Source organism: Ascaphus truei, chromosome 1 (genome assembly GCF_040206685.1).
Source record: "Ascaphus truei isolate aAscTru1 chromosome 1, aAscTru1.hap1, whole genome shotgun sequence".
NCBI lineage: Eukaryota > Metazoa > Chordata > Amphibia > Anura > Ascaphidae > Ascaphus > Ascaphus truei.
In genome coordinates this window covers 221,222-232,784 of record NC_134483.1, presented here as the reverse complement: position 1 = coordinate 232,784, position 11,563 = coordinate 221,222, and the positions used below count along the sequence as shown (strand labels likewise).

The 11,563-nt window shown below is 35.1% G+C and overlaps 1 protein-coding gene across 1 annotated transcript in view; it reads left to right on the top strand.

Annotated features, from left to right (window-relative positions):
• Window positions 1-2,041: 2,041 nt before the first annotated feature.
• Window positions 2,042-11,563, top strand: part of LOC142468757 (talin-1-like) — a gene marked incomplete at both ends in the record, with an annotated part of 229,739 nt that continues 220,217 nt past the window's right edge. The window contains one exon of the mRNA XM_075575267.1: window positions 2,042-2,175. Coding sequence (XP_075431382.1) covers window positions 2,042-2,175 — 134 coding nt within the window. The remainder of the gene's footprint in view (window positions 2,176-11,563) is intronic.

Below are 11,563 nucleotides of genomic sequence, written 5' to 3'. Positions count from 1 at the left end.
TATAGCTCGTATACATAAGGAGAAGGGGCATGAAACTACACATATAGCGCGTATACATAAGGAGAAGGGGCATGAAACTACACATATAGCGCGTATACATAAGGAGAAGGGGCATGAAACTACACATATAGCGCGTATACATAAGGAGAAGGGGCATGAAACTACACATATAGCGCGTATACATAAGGAGAAGGGGCATGACACTACACATATAGCGCGTATACATAAGGAGAAGGGGCATGAAAATACACATTTAGCGCGTATACATAAGGAGAAGGGGCATGAAAATACACATATAGCGTGTATACATAAGGAGAAGGGGCATGAAACTACAAATATAGCTCGTATACATAAGGAGAAGGGGCATGAAACTACACATATAGCGCGTATACATAAGGAGAAGGGGCATGAAACTACACATAGCGCGTATACATAAGGAGAAGGGGCATGAAACTACACATATAGCGCGTATACAGTACCGTAGCGTGACGTATTATAACCCTGTGGTATCGTGGCGTGACGTATTATAACCCTGTGGTATCGTGGCGTGACGTATTATAACCCTGTGGTATCGTGGAGTGACTTATTATAACCCTGTGGTATCGTGGAGTGACTTATTATAACCCTGTGGTATCGTGGCGTGACTTATTATAACCCCGTGGTATCGTGGCGTGACTTATTATAACCCCGTGGTATCGTGGCGTGACTTATTATAACCCCGTGGTATTGTTGCTTGACTTATTATAACCCTGTGGTATCGTGGCGTGACGTATTATAACCCTGTTGTGGCGTGACTTATTATTACCCTGTGGTATCGTGGCGTGACATAGTATAACCCCGTGGTATTGTGACGTATTATAACCCCGTGGTATCGTGGCGTGACGTATTATAACCCCGTGGTATTGTGGCGTGACGTATTATAACCCCGTGGTATCGTGGCGTGATGTAGTATAACCCCGTGGTATAGTGGCATGACATAGTATAACCCCGTGGCACCGTGGTGTGACATATTATAACCCCATGGTATCGTGGCATGATGTATTATAACCCCGTGGTATCGTGGCGTGACGTATTATAACCCCGTGGTATCGGGGCGTGACGTATTATAACCCCGTGGTATCGTGGCGTGACGTAGTATAACCCCGTGGTATCGTGACATATTATAACCTCGTGGTATCGTGGCGTGATGTATTATAACCCCGTGGTATCGTGGCGTGACGTATTATAACCCCGTGGTATTGTGGCGTGACGTATTATAACCCGTGGTACCGTGGCGTGACGTATTATAACCCCGTGGTATCGTGGCGTGACGTATTATAACCCCGTGGTATCGTGGCGTGACGTAGTATAACCTTGTGGTATCGTGGCGTGACGTATTATAACCCCGTGGTATCGTGGCGTGACATATTATAACCCCGTGGTATTGTGGCGTGACGTATTATAACCTTGTGGTACCGTGGCGTGAGGTATTATAACCCCGTGGTATCGTGGAGTGACATATTATAACCCCGTGGTATCGTGGTGTGACGTATTATAACCCCGTGGTATCGTGGCGTGACGTATTATAACCCTGTGGTATCGCGGCGTGACGTATTATAACCCCGTGGTATCGTGGCGTGACTTATTATAACCCCTTGGTATCGTGGAGTGACGTATTATAACCCCGTGGTATCGTGGCGTGACGTATTGTAACCCCGTGGTATCGTGGCGTGACGTATTATAACCCCGTGGTATCGTGGCGTGACGTATTATAACCCCGTGGTATCGTGGCGTGACGTATTATAACCCCGTGGTATCGTGGCGTGACATATTATAACCCCGTGGTATCGTGGCGTGACGTATTATAACCCCGTGGTATCGTGGCGTGACGTATTATAACCCCGTGGTATCGTGGCGTGACTTATTATAACCCTGTGGTATCGTGGCGTGACGAATTATAACCCCGTGGTATCGTGGCGTGACGTATTATAACCCCGTGGTATCGTGGCGTGACGTATTATAACCCCGTGGTATCGTGGCGTGACGTATTATAACCCCGTGGTATCGTGGCTTGACGTATTATAACCCTGTGGTATCGTGGCGTGACGTGTTTCTGCAGAAGAAGAGCAAGGATCACTTTGGGATGGAGGGAGATGAGGAATCCACCATGCTGGAGGACTCTGTGTCCCCGAAGAAGTAAGTCCCTCTCTATACCTCCTACTCACCCCCCCCCCCCGTCTGTGTTACCCCCTCCCCCCGTCTGTGTTCCCCCCTCCCCCCGTCTGTGTTCCCCCCTCCCCCGTCTGTGTTCCCCCCTCCCCCGTCTGTGTTCCCCCCTCCCCCGTCTGTGTTCCCCCCTCCCCCGTCTGTGTTCCCCCCCTCCCCCTGTCTGTGTTACCCCCACCCCCTGTCTGTGTTACCCCCACCCCCTGTCTGTGTTACCCCCACCCCCTGTCTGTGTTACCCCCCTCCCCCTGTCTGTGTTCCCCCCCCCTGTCTGTGTTCCCCCCCCCTGTCTGTGTTCCCCCCCCCCCCTGTCTGTGTTCCCCCCTCCCCCTGTCTGTGTTCCCCCCTCCCCCTGTCTGTGTTCCCCCCTCTCCCTGTCTGTGTTACCCCCACCCCCTGTCTGTGTTCCCCCCTCCCCCTGTCTGTGTTCCCCCCTCCCCCTGTCTGTTACCCCCTCCCCCTGTCTGTGTTCCCCCCTCCCCGTCTGTGTTCCCCCCTCCCCCTGTCTGTGTTCCCCCCTCCCCGTCTGTGTTCCCCCCTCCCCCCGTCTGTGTTACCCCCTCCCCCGTCTGTGTTCCCCCCTCCCCCTGTCTGTGTTCCCCCCTCCCCCTGTCTGTGTTACCCCCTCCCCCTGTCTGTGTTACCCCCTCCCCCTGTCTGTGTTACCTCCTCCCCCTGTCTGTGTTACCTCCTCCCCCCGTCTGTGTTCCCCCTTCCCCCGTCTGTGTTACCCCATCCCCCTGTCTGTGTTTCCCCCCTCCCCCTGTCTGTGTTCCCCCTCCCCCTGTCTGTGTTCCCCCTCCCCCTGTCTGTGTTCCCCCTCCCCCTGTCTGTGTTCCCCCCTCCCCTGTCTGTGTTCTTACCCCCTCCCCCTGTCTTTGTTCCCCCCTCCCCCCTGTCTGTGTTCCCCCCTCCCCCTGTCTGTGTTCCCCCCTCCCCCTGTCTGTGTTCCCCCCTCCCCCTGTCTGTGTTCCCCCCTCCCCCTGTCTGTGTTCTCCCCCTCCCCCTGTCTGTGTTCTCCCCTCCCCCTGTCTGTGTTCTCCCCTCCCCCTGTCTGTGTTACCCCCTCCCCCTGTCTGTGTTCCCCCCTCCCCCTGTCTGTGTTCCCCCCTCCCCCTGTCTGTGTTCCCCCCTCCCCCTGTCTGTGTTCCCCCCTCCCCCTGTCTGTGTTCTCCCCTCCCCCTGTCTGTGTTCTCCCCTCCCCCTGTCTGTGTTCCCCCCTCCCCCTGTCTGTGTTCCCCCCTCCCCCTGTCTGTGTTCCCCCCCCCCGGTCTGTGTTCCCCCCTCCCCCTGTCTGTGTTACCACCTCCCCCCGTCTGTGTTACCCCCTCCCCCGTCTGTGTTACCCCGTCCCCCTGTGTGCATGTATGCATGCATTGTATGCATGTTTTTATTTTTTTGCAGGTGCACCATGGCATAGTGGCGTCTCATGCCCACAGGGCGTGCCACCATGCCATTCAATAGGTTTTAGGCATTTTTAAGATTAAAATGGAATGTGTTTTAGATGAGTGGCTTGTTTGGAAGACTGACAGGATGTATGTCGCCGGGCATAGTGACAGCCCAAGTTCACTGGGCATGGAAGTGCCACCATGCCAGTCAAAGTTTTTGGTGGCATTTTTAAGATTAAAAAATGTTTTTATGTGGGGAAACAGGGGGTGGGTGGGTTGTGCATTAGTGGGTAGTACAGTACTGTACACATTGTAATGTAATCTGCTACAGTACTGTGCCTTAACCCCTTCATTGCCTTAGAGGGCATTGCATGGCCGCTAAGGTAATGAAGCTGCTTACATTTTTATTTGTGTGAGAGAGCAGGGGGGCTCCTGAGCTGAACAAAGTTGATTTCAGCCTCGGGGACCCCCTACTTCCCGAGTCACCGGCCCAGGTATGGGGTGCCGGTATCCCTCTGCTTTGTTTACATCCCACGTGGATTTTAACATGGGGATACCGGCACCCCATACCGGGGCCTGTATCTCGGGAAGTAGGGGTTCCCAGAGGCTGAAATCAATGCGGTTCAGCTCTGGAGACCCCCTGCTACATTACTGTGGTGTTAGAATTTTAATAAACCCTCCGCCATTGCCTGTGAGAGGCGCGCAGTTAGAGCGACTGATTCAGCCTATCTCTTACTGCGCGTCTATTACAGACAGGCAGACCCCGGTAGGGCGCGCACAGCAGGGACCCCCGCTGTGTTACTCCGGCGGGGTATTACATCTGCAGCGGAACATCTCGCAACACCGCGCGGCATAACGCGGGATTCAACGCAAGGAATGGTCGCATAACGGCCTGTCCAATAATCTGTAGTTACATATTTACTCATTTACTCATTTATTTACTGATTTCTGTCATTTATTTATGCATGTATATTTACTTACTGATTTACTGATTTCTGTCATTTATTTATACATGTATATTTACTTACTGATTTCTGTCATTTATTTATGCATGTATATTTACTTACTGATTTACTGATTTCTGTCATTTATTTATACATGTATATTTACTTACTGATTTCTGTCATTTATTTATGCATGTATATTTACTTACTGATTTACTGATTTCTGTCATTTATTTATGCATGTATATTTACTTACTGATTTACTGATTTCTGTCATTTATTTATGCATGTATATTTACTTACAGATTTACTGATTTCTGTCATTTATTTATACATGTATATTTACTTACTGATTTCTGTCATTTATTTATACATGTATATTTACTTACTGATTTACTGATTTCTGTCATTTATTTATACATGTATATTTACTTACTGATTTACTGATTTCTGTCATTTATTTATGCATGTATATTTACTTACAGATTTACTGATTTCTGTCATTTATTTATACATGTATATTATCTTACTGATTTACTGATTTCTGTCATTTATTTATACATGTATATTTACTTACTGATTTACTTATTTCTGTCATTTATTTATACATGTATATTTACTTACTGTTTTACTGATTTCTGTCATTTATTTATACATGTATATTTACTTACAGATTTACTGATTTCTGTCATTTATTTATACATGTATATTTACTTACTGATTTACTGATTTCTGTCATTTATTTATGCATGTATATTTACTTACTGATTTACTGATTTCTGTCATTTATTTATACATGTATATTTACTTACTGATTTACTAATTTCTGTCATTTATTTATGCATGTATATTTACTTACTGATTTACTGATTTCTGTCATTTATTTATACATGTATATTTACTTACTGATTTACTTATTTCTGTCATTTATTTATACATGTATATTTACTTACTGATTTACTGATTTCTGTCATTTATTTATGCATGTATATTTACTTACTGATTTACTGATTTCTGTCATTTATCTATACATGTATATTTACTTACAGATTTACTGATTTCTGTCATTTATTTATACATGTATATTTACTTACTTATTTACTGATTTCTGTCATTTATTTATACATGTATATTTACTTACTGATTTACTGATTTCTGTCATTTATTTATGCATGTATATTTACTTACTGATTTACTGATTTCTGTCATTTATTTATGCATGTATATTTACTTACTGATTTACTGATTTCTGTCATTTATTTATACATGTATATTTACTTACTTATTTACTGATTTCTGTCATTTATTTATGCATGTATATTTACTTACTGATTTACTGATTTCTGTCATTTATTTATACATGTATATTTACTTACTGATTTACTGATTTCTGTCATTTATTTATACATGTATATTTACTTACTGATTTACTTATTTCTGTTATTTATTTATACATGTATATTTACTTACTGATTTACTTATTTCTGTCATTTATTTATACATGTATATTTACTTACTGATTTACTTATTTCTGTCATTTATTTATACATGTATATTTACTTACTGATTTACTGATTTCTGTCATTTATTTATGCATGTATATTTACTTACTGATTTACTGATTTCTGTCATTTATTTATGCATGTATATTTACTTACTGATTTACTTATTTCTGTCATTTATTTATACATGTATATTTACTTACTGATTTACTTATTTCTGTCATTTATTTATACATGTATATTTACTTACTGATTTACTGATTTCTGTCATTTATTTATGCATGTATATTTACTTACTGATTTACTGATTTCTGTCATTTATTTATGCATGTATATTTACTTACTGATTTACTTATTTCTGTCATTTATTTATGCATGTATACTGCACCGACACACTTTATTCGAGCAAATACCCAGTATGTACCTGGCAGATACCTGGAATGTGCCGCTTCTAACCTCTGACAAGCCCCGTTGCATTTGCCTTCCCAGCCTGGGTTCATGCCTGGCTGACGGGTGGCTGATCTGTTAAATGATAATGATTAGGATTTAATAGGCTGCAATGCTTCGCGTGTCTACCAGATGGCATAAATTCATGAATTGTAATGCAGTTTATATATATATACTGTGCAGTATTGCAGCCAGAGGGAATAACATGCTTCAATCCCTGCTTGGAAAATAACTCAATGCACTCGGGCAGAAAACAGTCACAAACCTCAATACACCCGGGTATACCCGAATTCGTGGGACTAGCCAAGCTCGAATAAAGTGTGTCGCCAGTGTATTTACTTACTGATTTACTGATTTCTGTCATTTATTTATGCATGTATATTTACTTACTGATTTACTGATTTCTGTCATTTATTTATGCATGTATATTTACTTACTGATTTACTTATTTCCGTCATTTATTTATACATGTATATTTACTTACTGATTTACTGATTTCCGTCATTTATTTATACATGTATATTTACTTACTGATTTCTGTCATTTATTTATACATGTATATTTACTTACTGATTTACTGATTTCTGTCATTTATTTATGCATGTATATTTACTTACTGATTTACTGATTTCTGTCATTTATTTATGCATGTATATTTACTTACTGATTTACTGATTTCTGTCATTTATTTATGCATGTATATTTACTTACTGATTTACTGATTTCTGTCATTTATTTATACATGTATATTTACTTACTGATTTACTTATTTCTGTCATTTATTTATACATGTATATTTACTTACTGATTTACTTATTTCTGTCATTTATTTATGCATGTATATTTACTTACTGATTTACTGATTTCTGTCCTTTATTTATGCATGTATATTTACTTACTGATTTACTGATTTCTGTCATTTATTTATGCATGTATATTTACTTACTGATTTACTTATTTCTGTCATTTATTTATACATGTATATTTACTTACTGATTTACTTATTTCTGTCATTTATTTATACATGTATATTTACTTACTGATTTACTGATTTCTGTCATTTATTTATGCATGTATATTTACTTACTGATTTACTGATTTCTGTCATTTATTTATGCATGTATATTTACTTACTGATTTACTTATTTCTGTCATTTATTTATGCATGTATATTTACTTACTGATTTACTGATTTCTGTCATTTATTTATGCATGTATATTTACTTACTGATTTACTGATTTCTGTCATTTATTTATGCATGTATATTTACTTACTGATTTACTGATTTCTGTCATTTATTTATACATGTATATTTACTTACTGATTTACTGATTTCTGTCATTTATTTATGCATGTATATTTACTTACTGATTTACTGATTTCTGTCATTTATTTATGCATGTATATTTACTTACTGATTTACTGATTTCTGTCATTTATTTATGCATGTATATTTACTTACTGATTTACTGATTTCTGTCATTTATTTATACATGTATATTTACTTACTGATTTCTGTCATTTATTTATGCATGTATATTTACTTACTGATTTCTGTCATTTATTTATGCATGTATATTTACTTACTGATTTACTTATTTCTGTCATTTATTTATGCATGTATATTTACTTACTGATTTACTTATTTCTGTCATTTATTTATACATGTATATTTACTTACTGATTTACTGATTTCTGTCATTTATTTATACATGTATATTTACTTACTGATTTACTGATTTCTGTCATTTATTTATACATGTATATTTACTTACTGATTTACTTATTTCTGTCATTTATTTATACATGTATATTTACTTACTGATTTACTTATTTCTGTCATTTATTTATACATGTATATTTACTTACTTATTTACTGATTTCTGTCATTTATTTATGCATGTATATTTACTTACTGATTTACTGATTTCTGTCATTTATTTATACATGTATATTTACTTACTGATTTACTGATTTCTGTCATTTATTTATACATGTATATTTACTTACTGATTTACTTATTTCTGTCATTTATTTATACATGTATATTTACTTACTGATTTACTTATTTCTGTCATTTATTTATACATGTATATTTACTTACTGATTTACTGATTTCTGTCATTTATTTATGCATGTATATTTACTTACTGATTTACTGATTTCTGTCATTTATTTATGCATGTATATTTACTTACTGATTTACTTATTTCTGTCATTTATTTATGCATGTATATTTACTTACTGATTTACTGATTTCTGTCATTTATTTATGCATGTATATTTACTTACTGATTTACTGATTTCTGTCATTTATTTATGCATGTATATTTACTTACTGATTTACTTATTTCCGTCATTTATTTATACATGTATATTTACTTACTGATTTACTGATTTCCGTCATTTATTTATACATGTATATTTACTTACTGATTTCTGTCATTTATTTATACATGTATATTTACTTACTGATTTACTGATTTCTGTCATTTATTTATGCATGTATATTTACTTACTGATTTACTGATTTCTGTCATTTATTTATGCATGTATATTTACTTACTGATTTACTGATTTCTGTCATTTATTTATGCATGTATATTTACTTACTGATTTACTGATTTCTGTCATTTATTTATACATGTATATTTACTTACTGATTTACTTATTTCTGTCATTTATTTATACATGTATATTTACTTACTGATTTACTTATTTCTGTCATTTATTTATACATGTATATTTACTTACTGATTTACTGATTTCTGTCATTTATTTATGCATGTATATTTACTTACTGATTTACTGATTTCTGTCATTTATTTATGCATGTATATTTACTTACTGATTTACTTATTTCCGTCATTTATTTATACATGTATATTTACTTACTGATTTACTGATTTCCGTCATTTATTTATACATGTATATTTACTTACTGATTTCTGTCATTTATTTATACATGTATATTTACTTACTGATTTACTGATTTCTGTCATTTATTTATGCATGTATATTTACTTACTGATTTACTGATTTCTGTCATTTATTTATGCATGTATATTTACTTACTGATTTACTGATTTCTGTCATTTATTTATGCATGTATATTTACTTACTGATTTACTGATTTCTGTCATTTATTTATGCATGTATATTTACTTACTGATTTACTGATTTCTGTCATTTATTTATGCATGTATATTTACTTACTGATTTACTGATTTCTGTCATTTATTTATACATGTATATTTACTTACTGATTTCTGTCATTTATTTATGCATGTATATTTACTTACTGATTTCTGTCATTTATTTATGCATGTATATTTACTTACTGATTTACTTATTTCTGTCATTTATTTATGCATGTATATTTACTTACTGATTTACTTATTTCTGTCATTTATTTATACATGTATATTTACTTACTGATTTACTGATTTCTGTCATTTATTTATACATGTATATTTACTTACTGATTTACTGATTTCTGTCATTTATTTATACATGTATATTTACTTACTGATTTACTTATTTCTGTCATTTATTTATACATGTATATTTACTTACTGATTTACTTATTTCTGTCATTTATTTATACATGTATATTTACTGACTGATTTACTGATTTCTGTCATTTATTTATACATGTATATTTACTTACTGATTTCTGTCATTTATTTATGCATGTATATTTACTTACTGATTTACTTATTTCTGTCATTTATTTATGCATGTATATTTACTTACTGATTTACTGATTTCTGTCATTTATTTATGCATGTATATTTACTTACTGATTTACTGATTTCTGTCATTTATTTATACATGTATATTTACTTACTGATTTCTGTCATTTATTTATTTGTATATTTACTTACTGATTTACTGATTTCTGTCATTTATTTATACATGTATATTTACTTACTGATTTACTTATTTCTGTCATTTATTTATGCATGTATATTTACTTACTGATTTACTGATTTCTGTCATTTATTTATACATGTATATTTACTTACTGATTTACTTATTTCTGTCATTTATTTATGCATGTATATTTACTTACTGATTTACTGATTTCTGTCATTTATTTATACATGTATATTTACTTACTGATTTACTGAATTCTGTCATTTATTTATACATGTGTATTTACTTACTGATTTACTGATTTCTGTCATTTATTTATGCATGTATATTTACTTACTGATTTACTTATTTCTGTCATTTATTTATACATGTGTATTTACTTACTGATTTACTTATTTCTGTCATTTATTTATACATGTATATTTACTTACTGATTTACTGATTTCTGTCATTTATTTATACATGTATATTTACTTACTGATTTACTTATTTCTGTCATTTATTTATACATGTATATTTACTTACTGATTTACTTATTTCTGTCATTTATTTATACATGTATATTTACTTACTGATTTACTGATTTCTGTCATTTATTTATACATGTATATTTACTTACTGATTTACTGATTTCTGTCATTTATTTATACATGTATATTTACTTACTGATTTACTTATTTCTGTCATTTATTTATACATGTATATTTACTTACTGATTTACTTATTTCTGTCATTTATTTATACATGTATATTTACTTACTGATTTACTGATTTCTGTCATTTATTTATACATGTATATTTACTTACTGATTTACTTATTTCTGTCATTTATTTATGCATGTATATTTACTTACTGATTTACTTATTTCTGTCATTTATTTATACATGTATATTTACTTACTGATTTACTGATTTCTGTCATTTATTTATGCATGTATATTTACTTACAGATTTACTGATTTCTGTCATTTATTTATACATGTATATTTACTTACTGATTTCTGTCATTTATTTATACATGTATATTTACTTACTGATTTACTTATTTCTGTCATTTATTTATACATGTATATTTACTTACTGATTTACTGATTTCTGTCATTTATTTATACATGTATATTTACTTACTGATTTACTGATTTCTGTCATTTATTTATACATGTATATTTACTTACTGTTTTACTGATTTCTGTCATT